A 22,465-nucleotide genomic window follows, 5' to 3' on the forward strand; every position below is an offset into this window, starting at 1 on the left:
GGGTTCAGATTTAAGATACCAACCCTTGGTAACGAAGAGAATAAATCCCCTGGTTGAGTAGACATCCTCCCCCTGTTCAAAACAAGGCTTGCAGGGCGATTCTTTGTGGATCTACTCAGAAGTAAAACCACAAGAAGCTCCGCTGGCTGGTGCCCACGGGCCAATGTCTAAAACTTGCTTGTTTCTTTTAGCTAAGAATTTGGGGTCTTTGCAAGTCTGAGGCTGTTTTCCATTCGCCCAATTTTGTTTTTTTAACCCTCCCCAGATTCGGAAGAACTGCCTTGATGGAGAGCCCCAGGCAAGTCAGATTTTCTCGACCACCCAAGATCAGCCAATCTTCAAAGGTCTGGTTACTTTTATTTCCTTTATCGCCTTTTCTTGGGGGTCCCAGTCTCAGTGTGTTTTGAGAGCACCAGGTTGGGGGAGATCATGGCATTTTAAGGGTTTTTATTCCATTAATCAGTCTCTCTTTCTGCCCCTTGCTTTGCCGCTTTGCCCCGGGTGGTAATGCATTCATATAGTTTTTATGGCTAGTATATATCTTTGCGTAAAAGTTTTTTAAAAAGTAAACACTCTCTCAATATATATAGTTTTATAGTAAAAGTAAAAAGCTAGTACATATGATTGTGTAAAGGTTTTTTAAAAAGTAAAAAGATTGTATATATTAAAAAGTAAGTTAATTAAAAAGTTGCCATCAGTTTAGACATTAATGGCTGTGCTATTGTGTTATTTTGAGGGGACAGCACATTTACACTGTTATACAAGCTGTATACTCACTACTTTACATTGTAGCCAAGTGTCATTTCTTCAGTGTTATCACATGAAAAGATATACTTAAATATTTACAAAATGTGAGGGGGCGAACTCACTTCTGTGACATACTGTGTGTGTGTGTGTGTGATATATATATATATATATATATATATATATATATATATATATATATATATATATATATATATATAAATATCTTCTCTTATCGTAGGCCCTTTATGTGTATTTCTCCTCAGCCGGGTATTTTCCTATGTAAGATTTTCAAAATGCTAAATATATATATATATATATATATATATATATATATATATATATATATGTATGTATGTATGTATGTATGTATGTATGTATGTATGTATGTATGTATGTATATTTGTTTTCTCAGGTTTTCGCGGGTGTTTGTATGTAGGTCTTTGGTTATTCGGGTCTTCTCCCACGTAAAATTGGAAGTGTCTTGGCGACGTTTCGACGAAGTCGAAATATATATATATATATACACACACACATACACACACACACACATACACATTGTGTAAAAGTTTCTCAAAAAGTCTTTTTTAAAAAGTAGAATATTCTTTTTACTTTTTAAGAAACTTTTACACAATATGTACTAGCTTTTTACTTTTACACAATATATACATACATACATAAGTATATATTGTGTAAAAATAAAAAGCTAGTATAGATTATTGTGTAAAAATTAAATTGAGGATGTAGTGTTGTTATCTTCTACTGAGCCAAAGAGAGTTGGAAGTCCAAGCCTTTCCCCCCACCCCACACCTTTTCTTTTTCCCTTCCTTAGTTTCCTATTATTTTTATTTTCTTTGTATTTTATATTCTGATAAACTAATATAACATCTTTGTGGCACAAAAACCTATTGAGAAAGCTGGATTTGCTTGATGACCAGTCATTCACCTAATTAATGTGGTGGTTCATTTAATGACTGTGACAAAAAAAGGATGTGAAATCAGGTGAGATTCACTTAACCACCTGAAGTGGTCATAAGTCAAGGACTAACCCGTACATTGCAAAACTTAAGGTCAGCCTCTTTGGGAATCAAACGTTTCCAAGGAGATCATTGTTCCTGCTAATAAGCATCGGTTGGCCGTTTCTAGATCTTGAAGTGCAGCAAGATCTAGAAATGATAACCTGTTCTTCATTCAAGCCAGATCCCTCAGCATCTTGCTTTCTTTTCTCCGAGTGCTTGTCTCACACTTCTGTCTTTGAATATCTGGATATTAGAATATCTAGAGTTGGAAGGGAACTTTGAGGTCTTCTACGCCAACCTGAGGTGGGTTTCAGCAGGTTCTGACCAGTTCTGGAGAACTGGTAGCGGAAATTTTGAGTAGTTCGGAGAACCGGTAATAAAAATGCTGACTGGCCCCACTCCCATCTATTCTCTGCCTCTCAAGTCCCAGCTGTTTGAGAGGAAATGGGGATTTTGCAGTAACCTTCCCCTGGACTGGGGAGGGAATGGAGATTTTACAGTATCCTTCCCCTGCCACGCCCATCAAGCCATGCCACGCCCACCAAGCCACACTCACAGAACTGGTAGTAAAAAAATTTGAAACCCACCACCAGTTGTGGGCTTCAAGTGATTTAACAACCGGTTGTCTGCCCTAATGATTTCTTCCAACAACCAATTTGCCAAACTGCTCAGAAAGTTAACAACCGGTTCTCCCGAAGTGGTGCAAACTGGCTGAATCCCACCACTGCCCACCACTGACTCCAACCCTCTGCTCAAGCAGGAGACCTTTACCATTTCAAATAGGTGGTTCTTTAAAACCTCCGGTGTTGGAGCACTCACAACTTCTGGAGGCAAGTTGTTTCACTGGTTATTTGTTCTCACTGTCAGGAAAACTCTCCTCATGTCTAGGTTGGATCTCTCCTTGGTTAGTTTCCATCCGTTGCTCCTTCAGGGCCTTTGGAAAATAGGTTGACCTTTTTTGACCCATGTAAATTTATGAGCTGCAATATGACTCGCCCCTAATTTTCAGGACGTATTTCCTCATCCAATCTCTCCTCCTTTCAGGTGTACAAATGTGCTGACCACCCCAGCCTCGTTCTCCAGAGCCTGAACGAACAGAGACGTCGCAACCTCTTCTGCGATGTGGTTTTAGTGGTGGAGGAGCAGAAAGTCCCCGCTCACCGGAACGTTCTAGCCGTCTGCAGTGACTATTTCCACACCATGTTCACGATCGGCATGCGAGAAGCTTATCAGAAAGAAGTGGAGCTTTTCGGCGCCACTTGCCTTGGCCTCAAAGCCATCCTGGACTTCCTCTACGGCTGCGACCTGTTCCTCAACAGCGGAAATATCGATTCTATCTTGGAAACGGCTCACCTGCTGCAAATCTGGAAGGTGGTGGATTTCTGTTGCGAGTTCTTGGAAAACGAGGTCGACGAAGAGAACTACTTGTACCTCCAAGAACTGGCTTCCATCTTCAACCTCAAGCGCCTGGACTCCTTTATCGACGCGTTCATCATGAAGAACTTCGGCACCCTCTCGCTCACACCGGACTTCCTGCAAAACCTTCCCGTTGAGAAACTCTGCCATTACCTGGGCAGTACGGGCGTGCAAGAGGAGTGTGAACACGACTTGCTGCAGGCGGCTCTGCGGTGGCTGATGCAGCACCCTGAGCGGGAAACGGAGGCCTACCGAGTCTTGGAGAACATCCATTTCCCTCTGATCCCAAAGAGCGATCTCTTGCACCGGGTCAAGCCGGCCGTCTGCTCCCTCCTTCCCAAAGAAACCCGCTGCGAAGACTTTATCGAAGAGGCGGTCAACTACCACAATCAGGTGGCTGCTCAGCCTGTCCTGCAGAACAACAGGACGGTTCTCCGGACCCAGGAAGAGAAGCTCCTCTTTGTCGGAGGAGAAGTGTCCGAGCATTGCTTGGAGCTGAGTGACGATACCTGCTTCCTGGACCCCAAAACGGGACAGTGGGTGAAGGAGACGCCGCTGCCCGCCAGACGGAGCCACCACTGCGTTGCGGTTCTTGGAGGCTTTATCTTCCTCGCTGGTGGCAGCTTTTCCCGCGACAATGGTGGGGATGCGGCCTCGAATCTTCTCTATAGGTATGATCCTCGGTGTAAACAGTGGATAAAGGTGAGGCTCAAGCTCTGGTGGATGTTTTTTTTTTCTTTCCGTGTGTTTGGAGATACAGAAAGTCCTCGACTTACGACCACAACTGAGCCCAAAATTTCCATGGCTAAGAAAGTTAAGTGAGTTTTGCCTCAATTACGGCCTTTTAGTAGCATGTTGTTAGATAAAATCCCCATTGATTTTGCTTTGTCAGAGGCTGCCAAAGGGGATCGCGTTACCCAAGGACTCTGCGACCATCATAAATACGAGTCGGTTGCCAAGTGTGTGAATTCTGATCACGTGACCATGGGGATGCTGCCAACGGTCGTGTGAAAAACAGCCGTGTCGCTTTTTCCAGTGCCGCTGGAACTTTTTAATGGTCACTGAACGAATGGTTGTAAGTCAAAGACTATCTGCAAAGGGGACAAGATTTCTGCCACCCCAAATAATAAAAATTGGTGTTCTCTCTTAACTGTGAGGTTGGGCTCCCAGAATGCCCTGGGCTACAACTCTTGGAATTCTGGGAAAACCCAAGTCAAGGAGAGACTTTTAATGTTTCCAAAGAAGAGTGATAAATATAGGGCTCGTTTTCTCTGCGTTCCCAGTTTGTCTATCCCAAGGGTCAGCAACCTTAAACACTCGAAGAGCCACAAAGGTCCTAACCGGAAGCCCCCGTTCAATTCTGGTTCCCCCATCATAGTCTCCTCCTAGCGTGGCATCCTTTTTCCTCTGCTGACCAGAAGTCCGGTTCCCTCACCATAGTCTTCTAGGGTGGCATCTTTTTTCTTCTACCTGTCCTAACCGAAAGTCCTATCAATTGTGGAGCCGACCAGCAAAAGGGAGCCGCAGCAGAGGGATGAAAGAGCCACATGTGGCTCCAGAGCCACGGGTTGCTGACCCCTGCTCTATCCATATGGTTTTTGTGGATCTGGGGAAGTGGTCTTTCTGAAACGGTCTCTTTTAAAAAAACAAAAACAAAGCACAAATATCTGGTTGCAGCAACCATCCGGGCCTGCTTTTAAGTTGTGACAAATATACTGTTTTTAATTGTCGGTTTCTGTGATGGATGACCCTTGGCACATTTTTTTTTTCCCTTTGGCTTTTCTCTCCCGTTCTCAGCTTGCCTCGATGAGGCAACAGCGAGTGGACTTTTATCTCGGGGCCATCAGAGACATGCTGGTGGCTGTGGGTGGCAGGAATGAAAATGGAGCCCTGTCATCAGTTGAGACCTACAGCCCCGAGAAGGACACCTGGTCCTACGTTGCCGGCTTGCCCAGGTGAAACGGAGCAGATGATGATAAATCTTTATTTCTTTCTCTTTTTTTCTTTCTTCCTTTCCTTCCTTCCACCTGTATTTTCTTTCTCTTCTCTCTCTCTTCCTTTTTCTTTCTTTCTTTCCTTCCTTCCTTCTGTATTTTCTTTCTCTCTTCCTTCCTTCCAGTTTCCTTCCTTCCTTTGGTATTTTCTTTCTTTCTTTTCTTTCTTTCTTTCTTTTTCCTTCCTTCCTTCCTTCCTTCCTTCCTTCCTTCTGTATTTTCTTTCTCTCTTCCTTCCTTCCAGTTTCCTTCCTTCCTTTGGTATTTTTTCTTTTCTTTCTTTCTTTCTTTTCTTTTTTCTTTCTTTCCTTCCTTCCTTCCTTCCTTCTGTATTTTCTTTCTTTTCTTTCTTTCTTTCTTTTCTTTCCGTCTTCGTTCTTTCCTGTGGTGCCCATCTCACCTACAAATTGACTTGGTTACAAATGGTCTACGTTTGAAACTGTCACTTGGAACGTTAAATTTACGTTTACACGAAACGTAAATTTAGATTGGGTGACATCTAAGCTAAATTTAGATTAGATGAAACCTGGCTCGATAGCAGTAACTCTGAGAAGGATCTTGGAGTTCTAGTGGACGATCACATAAATCTGAGCCAACAATGTGCGGCAGCAGCCAAAAAAGCCAACACAATCCTAGGTTGCATTTACAGAGGGAGAGAATCAAGATCACGTGAAGTATTAGCACTGCTTTATAAAGCCTTAGTAAGACCACACTGCATCCAATTTTGGTCACCATATTATAAAAAAGTGGTAGACATTCTGGAAAGAGTCAGGCACTTATCCGGCATGGCATAGGGGTCCATACTTAAGTAGGGGGTTGGACTAGAAGACCTCCAAGGTCCCTTCCAACTCTTGTTAATTCAGGCGACTATAGTTGTGACTCATCTGGAAAGTACCAGATTGAGGCCGCCGCTGGAGAGAAAATCAGGGAAAACCTGGTACCATCAGAAACCCCACTGGTTTCCTACATACATTTCCCCCCCCCCTTTCTGCTCTTGGATTTTTAATTCTCTATCCCGGCCCTCCCTCCCTCCCTCCCTGAGGCATTAACATGAAGCAACCCAGAGGTATTTTCTTGCAAAACAGTCTTGAAACTAGGCCAGAGGTTGCCGCCAGCTCTTAAGATTACCAGTTGCTTACCTATATATCACGACTGAAATATCACCAAAGGCACTTGGGCAACCAAAGCTTGTGCCCAGGGGGTCCAAAATAATTCAGTGTGGGGCACATAGTGCGGATTGCGTGGATTTGCACACTGAATCAGGGAAGGATCTTCCTTTGTTCTTGGATCCAGAGAGCTACTGTAAGGCAAAATTCAAAAATCCCAAGCTCCATTTTAGCCATGAAAGTCAGCTGGTTGACCTTAGGCCAGCGTCCACCCTGCCGCCCTCTCTCAGCCCAACCGACTTCAGCGGGTCGTGGTTGTTGAAAATAGGAGGAGAAAGTGTGTTAGATAGGTTTTGCTGCCTTGAGTTATTTGTAAATCCATTAAAGACAGGATATAAATAAATAAGTCTTGCAATTAGAGAGGGCAACCATTGAACTTGGCAATATGTTGAGTAAAATCCAATTTCCTAGCTGAGTAGACTCACTTGTTTATTTATTCAATTTCTATCTGTTTCTGTTTTGATTAAAGAAAAAAAAATACAAATACCTTTATTTCTATTTGGAAACCCGCTTCTAGATTTTGTGCTTGAGGTGAGGGAAAAAATGAAACCTTGATTTTGGTTTTTTTTTTATTTTATTTTTTTAATTTGATTTATATGCTGCCCTTCTCCAGAGACTCAGGGCAGCTTACAATGCATTAAGCAATAGCCTTCATACTTTTTGTATATTTATACAAAGTCAGCTTATTGCCCCCCAAACTGGGTCCTCATTTCACCTACCTTAGAAAGGAGGGAAGGCTGAGTCAACCTTGAGCCTTGGCGAGATTCGAACCAGCAGAAATTGCAGGCAGCTGTGTTAATAACAGGGTGCATTAAACCACTGTACTATCAAGGCTCTTTTACCAGTTAGATAGATTTGTTGTTATAGAAATGGCTAGTTTATACTATTATGTAAAAGTAAAAAGTTGAAGTCAGATGATAATGCCTTATTCTACTGCACCAAAGGGAGTTGGAAGTCAATGTTTTTTTTTCTCCCTTCCTTTCCCCCACTGTCCATTTCCCTTTTCCCTTCCCTATTATTTACTATTCTATTCTCTTTGTATGCCATATTATAAACTAATAAAAAGTGTATAACGTAAGCATGAATTTCTACCAAGGGACTCTGACTGGCTTACAATTCTAAAATTATAAAAAAATGAACAGAGTTGCAAAAGAGCAAACACATCCCGAAAATAAACAAACCCCATGCCCCTTTTTAGACGACAGCCAACCTTTATTCTTGTCTATTTGAATGGGTGTGTTTTGACTCTATGCTCTGCTTATCTCTACCTTTTTAGGATTTCATTCACAGATGTGAGTAACTCAACGCAGCCAGGCATGCTCTGTTAATACCAGAATAAACAGTTAAATCTTGAACAGGCTTTTGAAAGCATCCTCTCCGCCTGCTAAAAGGGCCGCTTAAAAGTCTCGTTTCGTTTTTCCTTCTGCCGCAGGTTCACGTACGGCCACGCGGGTGCCGTCCATGAGGAACTCGTCTACATTTCGGGAGGCCACGATTACCAGATCGGTCCCTACCGCAAAAACCTGCTGTGCTATGATTATCGGACGGATACCTGGGAGGAGAGGAGGCCCATGATCACCGCCCGTGGCTGGCACAGCATGTCTACTTTGCAGGATGACATCTATTCCATCGGGGGAAGCGACGACCACTTGGAGACCATGACGCGCTTTGACATCCTGGAGGTGGAATCCTACAGCCCCAAATGCAATCAGTGGACGAGAGTGGCGCCTTTGCTCCAGGCCAACAGCGAGTCCGGCGTGGCCACCTGGGACGGCAAGATCTACATCCTGGGCGGCTACAGTTGGGAGAACACGGTCTTCTCCAGGGACGTTCAGGTCTACGACAAAACGACGAAGCAATGGCAAAAAGGGAGCGACCTTCCCAAAGCCATCGCCGGCGTGTCGGCCTGCGTCTGTGTCTTGAGGCCCAGGTCGCACGACAAAAAGAAAAAGGCCAAGCCGCAACGCCACGAGGATCGAGGGAGATGAGGGATTGTGCTTGGATCGAAGCCTGTCCTTATCCCGATACAGGCAGCCCTCATACTTAAAACCACAATTGGAACTGGAACTTCCATCGCTCAACGAGGCAGTTCTTAAAGCGGAATTGCACCTGATTTTACATCCTTTCTTTCCATGGTGGTTGAGTGAAACACTATGGTGGTTAGGCAAATCCAGTTTCCCCTATTGACTTTTGTCAGAAGCTGGCTGGGAAGGTTGTAAATGATGATCATGTGATCCTTGGATGCTGCAACCTTTCTAAATATATATCCCCCCCCCCAAGTGCCTGAATTTTGATCATGAGGATGCCGCAATGGTCGTGTGAGAACTGGTTGCGAGTCACTTTTTTCAGCCCCATCTGAATGTTGGAACGGTTGCTTAATGCACTGTCGTAAGTTGAGGACCTGTACAGAGAATTGGTTTTGGAAACTTCAGAACTATTCTTCTTGACTTGGGCTACAGAACTTCCTCCGTTGTCCATCTTTGCTTCTTGGAGTGGTGAGCAAACGTTACTTGTTTTTGGAGTAACCTCAGCGTTAGGGCACAAAGTCTGTGAGAAGAAATCACGAGAGCGCCTACAAATGGGAAGATGAATGTCAGGGATCTTCAGAGAAAGCCAAGCAGGGTTTCTTAGAAGGTAGAATCGTGTCAATAAAAGCCTGTCCATCAAAACTCACTTCCTGTATTAAAATCCTACTTTGGGAAAATTGACCAAAGTGGAGAAGTGAGAATGAGATAGCAACAGCCCTTAGACTTATATGCCGCTTCACAGTGCTTTTATAGCCCTCTCTAAGCAGTTTAGAGTCAGTCTTTTGCCCCCAACAATCTGGCTCCTTATTTTAGCCACCCCGCAAAGATGGAAGGCTGAGTCAACCTTGAGCCTGGTGGGATTTGAACTGCCAAATTGCAGGCAGTCGACAGTCAGCAGAAGTAGCCTGCAGTACTGCCTTCTAACCACTGCGCCACCACGGCTTCCTTCTTTCCTTTTCCTCATTTTCTTCCTTCCTTCCTTCCCAACAATAGCACTTAGACTTATATGCCGCTTCACAGTGCTTTACAGCCCTCTCTAAGCGGTTTACAGAGTCAGCCTCTTGCTCCCAACAATTTGGCTCCTCATTTTATCCACCTTGGGAGGATTGAAGGCCGAGTCAACTTTGAGCCTGGTGAGATTCGAACTGCCAAATTGCAGTCAGCCAGCAGTCAGCTGCAGTAACATTCAGCTGTCCTTTATGACTGAATTGAGATTTCTGAAACTGTTCTGGTGTACTTCATTGAAATATCCTGCTTTCAGCAGCTAAGAGGTTCCTGAAACATCTGGTTTATTTTTCCCTCCTACCTGTAATGACATGCATGTTGTGCTTTGGCCTGAAGATTGTATCAACACTTGGATGTAGTTTAAATGATTGGGTGTAAGATTATCCCTCTGTTCCAGGCACCACACGTTTCTCATGAATTTGGGAAAGCCTTTATTAGTAGAATAATAACCTGTTCAGGTAATACTTAGCTGGACACTTAGAAGCGGTTTTATTTGAAGGGTTAAGGCACTGAACGAGGAGCAGCGGAAAAATCTTGGTCTTGCCTTAGACACAAAGCAGTTGGGTGACTTTGGCCAGTCCTTCTCTCTCTGCCTAAGGGAGATAAAGGCCACTTTTGAAAATATTGCCTAAAAAACTGCAGGAACCTGTCAATGTAGTCTCTAGAAATAAAAACATTGGGGAAACAACAATCTTTGAGAGCTAATTTGTATAGAAACATTATTCTTTCCTGTAAACGGAGCTGATCATTTTTACAAGGTTTGCTCAATAAATAATAAGTTGGAATGATGTAATCTCCTTTCCTCCAGATTTTTTTGTGTGTTCAATCCCAAATTTGGATTTCAAACAATAAACTGTTTCCAAAGAAGAGTTGGCTTTGTTCCACGCTGATCGGCCAGGGATGCTGCTTTCCATCACCAGGGTTCTGAAAAGGAGGGAGTGAAGAATTATGTAAAGTGTAATTTTGTAAAAGTGAGTAAGATTGTCCAGGCTTCATATGAAGGGTCCAGCTGGATTACATCCAAGTACCTGTTTTCTTCAGCTGTCCCAAAACGGGACTGCAATTTTCCCCTGCTGTAGAGAGAAAAGCCAGAGATAAAATATTGCAGGAAAGTAATGCCATGTCGTAGGAAATTTAAATAATTCCAAAGCAAACCTCACTCCTTACTAGCACTGATGATGTTACCCAGTTGGGTCATGAAATGTCTGCAAGAAAACAACCAACCCCTCATTTCAACCCTAAAAGTTGTTTTAGCAAAAAAAAAAAAAAAAAAAAAAAAGGTAGCCAGCCTCTCGATTCAGGCGGCCTATTCCGACAACACCCTTTTCCCTGGAATCACTCCATCCAACACGTGCTCTGGGTAAAGCCCGGCGCCTGCGCAATGCCAATCAATCTCCCCGTCGCGCCTGCGCAAGGAGCCACACCCCTCTCACCACTCCGGATCAAGCACAAAAATGTATTCAAATAAGCGCTCATGCGCAGACGGCTCTCTCCCCTCGCGATGGCCGAAATGCGCGTGCGCGAGCATGTCTCCGTCGTCCCATCCCTCTCGCGTGTATGGACACCCGTTCCCCACCACCTTGAGGAGATGCCTGCCAATCCTTTCCCTCGCATTCGTTCGCACGTTCATTTCCGTAACGAATAAAATCAACTCTCCGGCCAGGGTATCGTGAGATAAGAACTCCCACCACGATGCCCAAACCGGGGCCCCTCACCGATCCATGACCGACGCTAGGAAACGCCTCCGGAGGCGAACCGCGCTTGCGCAAGTCGCCTCACACTCTCCCTCCCCCCACCTTCAAACCGTATCGTCCCGACGCTTCTCCGCGCGCCTGCGCAGCCAGCAGTTGGCCTCTTTTCTCGGCCTCATCTGTTTGGAAGGCTCATGCGCAGAGCGACGGGGCGAGGGGGGGGAGTGGCTCACCCCGAGCCGGCGAGCCCGCCTGTGGGAGCGCAAAGCGCGTGCCGCGAGCGCGCGGGCCGCTATTGCGCAGGCGCCGCGGCCGCCCCTCCCCTGCCCGCCCGCCCGCCCGCCGTGTGTGGTGGCGGCCGTACGCCTTTGCCAGCAGCGAGCGAACGAGCGAGAAGATGGCGGCGGCGGCGGCGCCCGCCGCGTGAGGCGCTGAGGGAGACGGCTGAGCCCCGCCGCCACAGCCGCCTTCTCCCTCAGCGAGGGGCCGGGGCGCCATGGCGGTCCACGGCGCTCAGGTAAAACCGCCGAGGGCCCTCCCGCCGGGGCGGGAACACGCTGTTGGGCCGGGCCTCACCCGCGCCTGCAGCCTGGCGGGCGCCTTTCGAGGCCCGGCGACGCTCTCGGGCGGGAAAGGGAGCCGGGGATGATGGGCTCTGTGGTGCTGGGCCTCCCCTTCCCCACGGAGCGCTTTCAGTGGGGCGGCCGTTCGTTCGCTGCAGGGCCAGGGCGAGGCGGGCCTGCTCGGCGGCCGCATGGCGGTCATGGGGGGACGGGGACGGCGGGCGAAGGCCCCGCTGGAGGCTGAGGCGCCGGCCTCGTGGAGAGGCTTCCCTGCAGGCTCCAGTCGGGCGGCCTGGCTCGCTCTCTCCACCGCTTCTTTCCCACCTTCTTCGCCCGGGGCGTTTGGGGCAGGGCCAGGGGCGTCTTCCTTCCAGGACTGGCTGGCTGCGTGTGGGGTTGGGGTTTGAGGCCTTGGGGGTGGCGGGGAGGATTTTCCTCTCCAGGGAAAATGGGTGGGCTGCCCTTTGTCTTTAGTGGGGGAGTGGGCTCGTTTCCCAGCTGGAAGGAAAAAGGAGGCCTCGTTCTCCTTGGGGCTTGAAGGTTGCCTTGCTTAGGCTGGGCTGTGTTGAGTTGAAAGTCCAGGTAAGGGGGAGAGGATTGGATTGGAGTTGGGGGCAGGTAGATTGTGTGTGTGTGTGTATACGCACATACACATACACATAAATTCAGTGTTCCCCTATACACACACACGTAGATGTGTGAATCCCCTGTTTTCCCCAAAATAAGACATCCCCTGATAATAAGCCCAATCTGGCTTTTGAGCGCATGGCAATAAGGCCAAGTCTTATTTTAGGGTTCAAAAAAATAGGGTCTTCTTTTCGGGGAAACACGGAATGTATGTCTGGGTGCGCGCGCACACACACACACACACACACTGGAGTATATTGGGGTATAATCCAATACTCACCTATACATGCATATGCATACATATATGTGTTATATGTACATATACACACAAGCACACTAATCCAATACTTGCCTTTATGCATGCATACATGCATGTGTGCTGTATGTATGTATGCGCACCCAACCACACTAATCCAATACTTGCCTATATGCACGCACACCTGCATACATACATGTATGTTATGTATACACAAACCACACTCAACTCTAATCCAATACTTGCCTATATGCATGCATACATGCATGTTATATGTATGTATGTACACACAATCACACACTAATACTTGCCTATATGCACACACAAATGCATACATGTGAGCTATATTATGTATACATATAAGCACACTCAATTCTAATCCAATACTTGTCTATATGCACCCATACATGTATGTTATATATATATGTATGTATGTATGTATACATACACAATCATACTCGACTAATTCAGTACTCGCCTATATGCACACACACATACATGCATACATACAGGAAAAAATGATAAATAGCTTTGGTTTTGGGAGGAGAGCTGGTAATGAATTTACGTGTTTTTGTAACAGCAGATTAAAGGCAAAGGAGAATAATAATTTTTGGGTATGAATAGAGGTAAGACAGATTTTTGGCATCTTCCCTTTTTATTGAGCAGAACTTTTTAGCATTTGCTGACGCCTGTATTGTGGGGGGGGGAAAGGTTTCCTTCTTTCGCTGGCTCTTAGATACTTGTTTTCTCTGCTCACAGTTGTAGGTTTTCAAACATGCTGTTAGGAATGCAGCTGGAAAAGTTACTGGAATGCTGTATTTTAAAGTGATGGTATGCTGTTTAGGTAGCAAAGAGGGTTTTTACATCTTGATGTGGGTGTCATGAAAGCTTCTCATTTCCTTTTGATTTTTATGTGGCATTTTTACCTGCAGGATGAGATGTAAAACTTAATCCAAAAAGCAATTTGGTTACATTCCTATTTATAATAGTCAGGAAATACATAGTTGTAAAAAAAAATGGGGGCTGTGCTATCTTAATTTATGGAACTCTAGGAGGTTTACAACTTTTATTGTGTATCACACCTCTAGTCATGAATTCTGTCTACTCAGTTTAACAAATAGAACTGTCTTTATATTTATTTGTATATGCATATTTAAAAGCAATACTTTATAGAATATTAGCTGGCCATTTCGGTTTGGAGTAAAACTTTCAGGATTCTTCCTTGTTATTTTGTTGATGTCATCAAAGTTTTGTTTTTTAATATAAAGCTCTACATCAGTGCATTTAAAAACCAAAAAGGAGTGCAGACGTTTTGAAGTGGTATTCTCATGGTTTCTGCTTGATTTATTGTTTAGCATTTCAACATAGGTTGCATACTTTCTCCTTAGGTTTTGTTCCTTCAGTAGCTAACCAGTTTTTGCATAGGAAGCTAAAGTTGAATGACTTCTTGAAAGGCAAGGAGTCTGGCTCTGGGAGACACGCAATTACACATAGCTCTTGCAAATCTATGTAGATAATTGCATTTTCTTGGTGTCACTTGCTGAATTGATCTTTGATGCCTATATTTGTATACACAAATACCATATATCCTGTACTTAAACTTCCTTTTTGGTGTTGTAATTGAAATAGCAATAACTGCTAGCCATATAAGCCCCAACTTTATATATTACCTCTATGTGGGCAGGAATCTGAATTGTGCTTTATATCTCTACCATGTGCTGTTCTGCATTGTAAATGAGGCAAAACTAACTTTTGACATCCCCTTTGTAGGAACTCAGAATGGCTTGCTTCTCTAATTCTTAAGCCAAAAGGAAGACACTACTACACCATTGATTAGATCCTCATTCAGTTAAATATGTTTCAGTAATGATTGTAAATTTCATTATGAAGCAAGATGCATTTAACTTCTCCAGTGCAAGTTGTCTGGCTTTTTAAATCAAAGTAATCTTAAAAAGTTGTTTTTCAATACCGACCCAATTTTCTGCAGTGTTAGATTTTAATAGGAGAAGGCAAAGTTCACAGTACTTTTCTGTAATAAAGTTCACTATATAGCCTTGGACAACAGTCTAATCCATTTCATAGGGATACAGTTTTAGGCATTGTTATGGTTTTTAACTTCTAGTCCTAGTATATGGAAGTAGTAGGAATAACCAGTGAAAACAACTAAGCTCAGAAAGCACCAAGAAACCCACTCTCTCTCCCCCCCCACACACACATTTGTAGTAAGGCTATTTTGTATCTGGAGCCTTAGGGCTGGTGTTCTGTTCCTTAAAATTATCTTGTAAATTGCTTCAAAAAAGATACATTACCTGTATTGGATTAAAAAAAAAAAAGTAGCATCATAGCACCTAAAAGAATTCATTTCTAATCTGCTTTTCCTGCATTTCATTTAAGACCCAGCCTGATGGATAATTTTTTTCCAGGAAAGTGTGCAATCTTTTCAATTCTCCAGAACTTTTGTTTTTTAACTTTTGGTTGGTCTTGTCAGTAATAGTGGAGGGTGGAGTTTTGAAATTCAAAATTAGCAGTTTGTAAATGACTATTTACTATATATTATTATGAAAATTACCTTTTAATAGGCACTACATTATTTGTAGTAAAGCTTGTGATGCCTTTCCTGTCCTGGTTCTTTTGGGATGTATTGGACTACAATCATATTTTCAAATGCTGTTGAAATATGATCATATATTAAATTCATGTCATTTGTTGCTTCCTCTGAAATGAGTAATATCTGCTGGACTACCTGTTTGTTAAATTTTAAAGCTTTGTTTTTGATGCAGATACCTGCCTTAAAATTGCTGTATACTCATGGCATGAGTATTTGTGCATATGCACAAAGATTGTATGTATGCATTTTATTCAAATGAGAAAAAAAATAACTCTGTTAAAATTGGCTTGAATTCTTACACCATTTTAACTAAATTATATCTGTAGGGTGTTCTCATCTTGCTATTATAAATCTCTAACAGTCTGGATTTTAACATTTCTGCACATTAAGATGTGCCTGAACTTGAAGCTTCTGGCAGTTCTCTTGTACTACAAGTTAACCTCCTTATTCCACCTTGATAATAATTAAATAGCATATCGAGTTTTTTAAAAAAAGAATTATAAAACAAGATTGGGAGCCAGTTTGATATAGTGATTAAGGCACCAGAAAACAATCTTGGAAGCTATGGGTTCCAGTCCTTCCACAGGTATAAATCCAACTGGGACAGAGAGACTCTCTCAAACCTAGGAAGTAGGCACTGACTAATGACTTCTGAAAGCCTATCAAAAAAACTGCATGGACTTGTCATAGTAGTCTCTCTAAAAGTCAAGACTTAGTTGAAAGCACACAACCAACCAGTAATAATAACCCAATTATTTTAATGGAAGCAAAGTACTAAACTGTTTTTTTATTGAAAATATTCTTATTACAATCTCTGCTATCTGCAGTCCTGAAGATTTTTTTTTTTTTTTGACAGGCTGTTTAAATAGAATGTCTAGAATACAATTTGCTTGGAATTTAGGTTACTTTCTTGAAATTGGAATTGTGGTGACTTAAATGTTTTTGCAATATATATATATATATATATATATATATATATATATATATATATATATATATATATGTCAATCGCAATCTACAGAGCAACATTTTGATTTAGAATGCAACCGTAGAAGAGGTTGTTTCTCACATAATTTTCAGCCAAATTCTTTCAGCCCCGGGCTTCGTTCTATGACAGTCTCGTTGTACATATAAAAAATGGCTGAGCTTCTCACAAAATGCTGCAGCTTTGCAAGATTTGAAATGTGATTTCTGCAATTTGGGAGAGAGTCAGTATATCTTTTTTTGGAAATAAGCAGTTACTCTGGTATCTCTAGGCAATGTTGTCAACCTCAGTGCTAAACTGTACTGTAATATAGGCTTATCATGACACAGAAACTCATGTACAGGTAGTCCTTAATTAACAACAGTTCATTTAGTGACTGTTCAAAGTTGCAACGGCACTAAAAAAATTGACTTCTGACCATCTTTCACACTTATGACCGTTGTAGCATCCGCGTGGTCACGTGATTTACATTTGGACGCTTGACAACCAACTCACATTTATGACGGTTGCAATGTCCCGGAGTCATGTTTTTTTTTTTTTTTTGCGACCTTCTGACAAGCAAAATCAATGGGAAATCCAGGTTCCCTTAACAAGAAGTGCGTACTGATTTAAGAACTGCAGTGATTCACTTAACAAATGTGGCAAAAAAGGTGGTAAAATGGGGCAAAACTCATTTAACAAATTTCTCACTTAGCAACATAAATTTTGGGCTCAATTGTCATAAATTGAGGACTACCTGTAGTATGTCAAGATATGATGCCTGTCTCAAATCACCATGGCTTGTTCAACAAACCATGACTAAACATTCTGACTTAGCCTTCGTGTAAAAATAAAAAGTGTGTGGAATCATTGGCTTGCTATGATTCCTCCAGATAAGTTTGACAATCTTCCCTTGTTCAGCCTTACTTTAGAATTAACATTTTAAAATATGAATTTATGGAACATGCTTTCTGCAAAATTATCTGTTATGAGCTTCTATAGATAATCCATACATCTTAAGTTTCAGCTTATACTATAATATTACTTTTTGCTTATTGTTGTCAGGGTTTTGTTTTTCTTTTTAACAGATCATTGTATTGAGAACTTTCAGGCTTTGAGCCACTGGATTATAATCATTTGTCACTTTAATGCTGTTTCAGCAAAGTAGATGGTCAGTTTGAAAGACCTGGATTGCTAGACATGCAGTTTTTTTCCTGTCCAGTTGAAATAGTTGGTATATGGCTGTATATAATGCTTTATATATGACCATTTAGCGTAGCACTCAGCATTTAAATAGCGGTGTTTCACCGCATGAGAAGTTTTCTCAGTTTTCAAACACTTCTGTAATTAGAACCAGAATGTTTTCATTTCCCTTTGCATAATTTGTATTCCTCAAAAGAAAAACTTTCTGTAATTTTGTGGCAGTTGTGGAACTGGTTAGCTTTGCAGGAGCCGAAAACAAAAATCCTTTCAACATTCTTTAAATCATAAATGCAACAGTTAAGGCACCCTTTGACAAGTACCATTGTTCTCGGTTTCAGCAGCATGTGGCAATGGGAATTTGTTCTAAATATTTAATGTACAACTAGCAGTAAAAGTGCTTTCCTCTGACAGTGTCATCTCCCCATTCCCCATTATAGATGGGCGGACTAATGTAATTAAAGTCATTGTATTCCTTTCTCTGAAGCAGTTTATTTAGGACTTGGAAAGAGATGTTCTCATTCCGCCTCGTACTTAATAAATTGTGAAGTGTGTTTGTCCAAGGTGAAGGCAGAGAGGTTGTTAAATGCACATCAGGTACTCCTATTTCATTGGTGAGTTGATAAGAGGCTTTAATCGCTTGCTATCTGATTAAGTTGAAGGTGGCCTGGACTGATCAAGGCAAAAAAAAAAAAGAAGAATGAATGAATGGAGAAACTGAATAAGATGTCTGACTGTCAATTGTCAGAATCCAAACCCGTTGTCTCCCACCATAAAGTGCGACCATTGGGTTAAAACAAAGGTTTCAATGAATGCCACAGTTTCAAAACGATTGGGTCTCGGCTTTTGCCTTAGTGTAGGCTGATACAAGACACTCAATTTTAAATGGGCTATTTTGGCTGAAGATTATTTTAGTTTAGAAGTATTTTGTAGGATGTCTTTTATTATTCCCCAGAAAACACTAAAACCTGCAGTTCTGTCCTTAGGCAATTGTCAGATGAAATAGGCCACAAATATTTAGACTTCTTGTTTAACAGCTGACACCAACCCTCCCATCATTCGTTGCCACTTCTCCAGCAGGATTTGCAGGTTTTGGAAGACATTAGTGCAATCTTGTAAGATACTATCTGCCTGGAGTACAGTTTCATTCAAGAACTAAATTCCTCCCACTCCTTGTCTTTGTCTTTCCATCCTCCCATCATCCTGTTTGGATTGTTATGCTGGAACAAAAGGCATTTAAAAAAAAGTTCTTATAGTATGGATGCGCTCAGGTAGGGAGTCAAGCAGCTTCCTATATGACTTATTTGAATAGCCTGATAAGAGAATATCAGTGGATTTCCCCCTTTTCTGCAGGGAAAAAAACCTTTTGTAATTGGAAGACATGAATTACAAATAGTTGCAAAAGGTGAGCACGTAATACACAGCGTTACAGTTTCCCAAAGCCAGAACAAAAATTTAGTATATTTTCATTTAGAAATAACAAATGATTGCTGCCTGTCCAGCAGAGATGCATATAAAGACTTACTGGGAGAAATAGCAAAGGAAATAAATTAGTTTATTACAATAAACTAACATTGATGTAAGTAGCTGACCATATACATAGGCTGGAATAAAGGAATGGTAAATTGGACTGGAAGGTTCAGAAAAGTTGTCTATTGTAGTAGTGTATTGAAAGTAAAACTCATGCTGTAAACTTCAGATAACATCTAAGCACCCCAGAAAAGGGATTCTTTTTCAGTCCTGGAATTACTCTGCAGTGAATAGTAGAGGTGGCTTGTGGAGTGGTGCAGTCAATTTGTCATGTCAGGATTTTACTACATTCTGCTGCGCATGTAAAATAGACAAACGGAGAAGAGGGCACGGGATGTTAACACAATCTTCTGTAGCTGTGTAAGGCAACACTTTTTAGGATATCTGACATTACTACAGGTATTCCTTGCTTAACAACCACTTAATGATTGTTCAAAGTTATGTCAGCACTGGAAAAAAATGACTTACGATTGGTTCTCACATGACTGTTACAGCGTCCCTGATCACGATTCGAGCGTTTGGCAACCATTTGCACATTTTACGACTGTTACAGCATCCTGCAGTTACGTGATCACCATTTGCAACTTTCCCTGTCAGCTTCTGACAAGCAGAGTCAGTGGGGAAGCTAGCAAGAGGTTGCAAATCATGGTTAGCTGATGGTCATTTGCTTAATGACCATGGCAGGAAAGATAGTAAAATCAGTGCAGTCACATGATACCTCACTTAATGATCATGCTGCTTAACGACAATCCCTATTGTGGTGGAGGGCTACCTGCACAGGCTATTTAAATGAAGTTTGCGGAGCTATTTCTCCATGCTTTCCTGACCCTTATTGTGGGTTTTGTGTGGTGTCTTTGTGATTGAATAACAAGGAGCCCATTCTCAAGCAGATCAGCAAAAGATAAATGATTTGAACTGTTGGAAAGATGGTTTTCGTGCTTTGTCTCATTGTGAAGGAATAATTGTGCAAGGATAAATGTTGCACCATAAATATAAGCTAAGATGGGGGGAGAGGGATAATCAGTTTGTATTTTGAGGCACAACTTCAGCAAAGTGGTAATTTAAGCCTTTAAGAGGAATGTGTATATATAGGAATAAGTTGTTAAAACAGCATTTTAAATGTTGGTTCTGTTGCATAACTTCATCTAACACATCTCAGGTTACAGTTCAGCAAGTTGTGCTAGTTGCTGTAATTTGAAATGTTGCCAGAGTAAAGTATCAGTTGAAATTAGTTTGATTAGCACTGTTGAAAATTCATTGAAATATGAGAGTGACTTTTGGCATGCTTAAGTTGTCAGATTGCTTTGAGTTGTTGCATAGCTGATACCTACCAGCTGCTTAGATAGTCCTTAATGGATTAACAAATGCTTTAAGTAGATTTCCAAACCAATTTTACTTTAACAGAGGTAATCCTCGACTTACGTCCCCAATTAGGACCAGAATTTCAGTCACTAAGTGATGCAGTTGTAAATTGACACATCATGGGCTGCATTACATAGTGACAACAGTCCCTGTTGCTGTCATTAAGCAAATTTTACCAGCTGAGGACCCACCCCAAGCCAAACTATTCAAGGCTTGGTCCCTCCCAGCCCTGAGCCTCAATTACATAAGGGGCTGTCTCCACCTCCTCCCACTGCCTATCTTCCCCACCCACTTCTCTGCCGTTTTGACTGCCTTGCAGGGCAGCAAGTAGCCCCAGAACCTCGTGGCTCTGGGGCTGCTTGGTATGCCCCAGGAAGTAACCCCAGCCCAGATCCCCACTGTCCTATGCTCCACTGCCCCAGCTGACTGTAGTATTGGTTTTTAGACTGTAGATCAGCCTGGTTTTCCAGAATCTAATATATTAAGATTGTAACTTGAGTTAACCTGTTACGACTTTGGATACAGAACTGGGTGCTTATCAGCTTCTCAAGATCCTCTTAATTCTCTGGTAAAGGGACTCGCTGAAGGTTGTAATGTTATTTTTAACAAAAGGCAAGGTTTTATGGTACCCTGTGCTGAAGAGCCACAGCGTGTCAGGAGTCTGTTGAAATTCATAAATTACTTACTTTGTGTTCTATTTTACAGTATATCTTTGGGGAATTCAGCCCTGATGAATTTAATCAGTTTTTTGTGACTCCCCGTTGCTCCGTTGAGGTAAGAACAAATTTAAAAATTTAAAAAGTGAAAAAAAGTTCTAGTCCTTATAAAGAACAATGAATCCTAAGCACTGCCATTGTAGCCTGCTTCAATTTAAGTCTTACGTTTGTTTTGTCTATTAAAAGTAATTTTTCCTCTGATAAATCAAATGTGTAAATTTATTTTAACAGTCTCAGGAACAAAGGCCACTGTATATACTTCAGATAATTCAGACCCCCCCCCCCCTTTTTTTGTTGTTGTTATTGTATAGAAGACGGAGCACATAACATTCAAGAGGAAAGAGATGAGGATAGAATGTAACATGGTTGTCTGCTATCTTAACCATGTTTTAGATTTGAAATGCGTTGTATCATTTAATAAGCCAATAACTTGCTGGTGTTAAAATAATTTCCCACTAATTCTTCATTTATTTCTACGCAGCTGCCTCCCTACAATGACACCATTTCATGTGGTCTTAAGTCCACAGGAGAGCTCCATGATGGTAAGAAGCCATTCCTTCTTCACCACTGTTTTCCCAACCCTTTTGAAGTCCAGTGTATTGCAGGTTCGTTACTTGAGTTCAGCTTTGGGGATTTGGATTACTTTGCAGCTTAAGCTTACTAACCCAATTACCAGAAATATTCCTATTTCATAGCATGTTTAACTAATAGTTCATCCTACCTTCTCACTGATCCTTTGAATATTTTTATTTTAAATCAACTAGGAATCTTGAACCCCTTTTGGTGCCTGTGATATATGGATCTCCTAAATCTTAAAATTACTGGATTCTTGGTCATGAAATCCATCTTTGAAATGGGGAAAAATAAAAGTGGTTTTTTATGTAATTATTGTTTGCTGTGGAGAGACGGAAGGGATATTACTTGAAATATTTGAAAGAAAAAAATATTTAAACTGTTTTATCACAGGAAGTAAACAAAAACGCTTTGACCATGACCAAATCAGGTTCCTACCAAAAAATTCACAAAATTTTTGAATCTGGTCACGAACACATACTGGAGTGGCGATCAAACACTCGGGAAGAGCTCCATTCCCCACCACCCACCCACCCACCCACACGTTTAAACTTAGTGAAAAGACATGCACAGGAATCAAGAGGCTTTCTCTCTTCTCCCACACCCGGCGCTCTTAAGCCAGTTGCCTTGAAAAGGAAACTGGTGTGTGTGTCTCCACCCTCTGTAAGCCCTCACTACCAGTAATAAGCTCTCTGTGCAGAAGAGGAGGAAGATCCTCAGAATCCTGCCATGTGCCAAAAATGCAGTTTCTGAGGAATTGAAAAGTGCTGCTTCTGCAAATTGGGGGTGGGGTGTCAGCTTGCCTGGTGCACGAGCCTGGCTGGAGGGGGGGTACTGCCTACGCTCCTCAAGCGTAGCCGCCTTAAGATGGAGAGCACGTTAACCCGGCAGGAGATGGGAAAGGTCTCGTGGGTGCTGCGCACGATTCCGCCCTCCGCCTTCCTGGCCGGGCTCCACAGCTGAAGGGCGATGAAGCAAACTGCGCACAGCTGACCGCATGACTT

The 22,465-nt window shown here is 42.4% G+C and overlaps 2 protein-coding genes across 6 annotated transcripts in view; both read left to right on the forward strand.

Annotated features, from left to right (window-relative positions):
• Positions 1-281: 281 nt before the first annotated feature.
• KLHL36 (kelch like family member 36) lies at positions 282-10,107 on the forward strand. The gene is made up of 4 exons (XM_070952756.1): positions 282-344; positions 2,808-3,881; positions 4,977-5,134; positions 7,772-10,107. The coding sequence occupies exons 1-4, from the start codon at positions 285-287 to the stop codon at positions 8,325-8,327; spliced, it is 1,848 nt and encodes a 615-aa protein (XP_070808857.1). The 5' UTR covers positions 282-284; the 3' UTR covers positions 8,328-10,107.
• Positions 10,108-11,411: 1,304 nt separating this feature from the next.
• USP10 (ubiquitin specific peptidase 10) overlaps positions 11,412-22,465 on the forward strand; it is a 28,014-nt gene continuing 16,960 nt past the window's right edge. For 3 of the 5 annotated variants that reach the window (XM_070952825.1, XM_070952826.1, XM_070952829.1), the window contains exons 1-3: positions 11,412-11,579; positions 20,878-20,946; positions 21,370-21,493. In XM_070952825.1, the coding sequence (XP_070808926.1) occupies positions 11,559-11,579; positions 20,878-20,946; positions 21,370-21,493 (214 nt within the window). In that variant the 5' untranslated portion in view covers positions 11,412-11,558. The remainder of the gene's footprint in view (positions 11,580-20,877; positions 20,947-21,369; positions 21,494-22,465) is intronic. The other 2 variants (XM_070952827.1, XM_070952828.1) reach the window with 1 other exon arrangement.

This window comes from Pituophis catenifer, unplaced genomic scaffold (genome assembly GCF_029215685.1).
Source record: "Pituophis catenifer annectens isolate HBS135680 unplaced genomic scaffold, rPitCat1.0.hap2 SCAF_13, whole genome shotgun sequence".
In the NCBI taxonomy this organism is placed as follows: domain Eukaryota; kingdom Metazoa; phylum Chordata; class Lepidosauria; order Squamata; family Colubridae; genus Pituophis; species Pituophis catenifer.

What these genes read in the sequence shown, in the direction of transcription:
- KLHL36 (XM_070952756.1), top strand. Translation starts at nt 285, where the DNA reads ATGGAGAGCCCCAGGCAAGTCAGATTTTCTCGACCACCCAAGATCAGC. An exon ending in GGTGTAAACAGTGGATAAAG is followed by an intron (nt 3,882 to 4,976) that starts GTGAGGCTCAAG and finishes TCCCGTTCTCAG; the next exon opens with CTTGCCTCGATGAGGCAACA. An exon ending in TACGTTGCCGGCTTGCCCAG is followed by an intron (nt 5,135 to 7,771) that starts GTGAAACGGAGC and finishes CTTCTGCCGCAG; the next exon opens with GTTCACGTACGGCCACGCGG.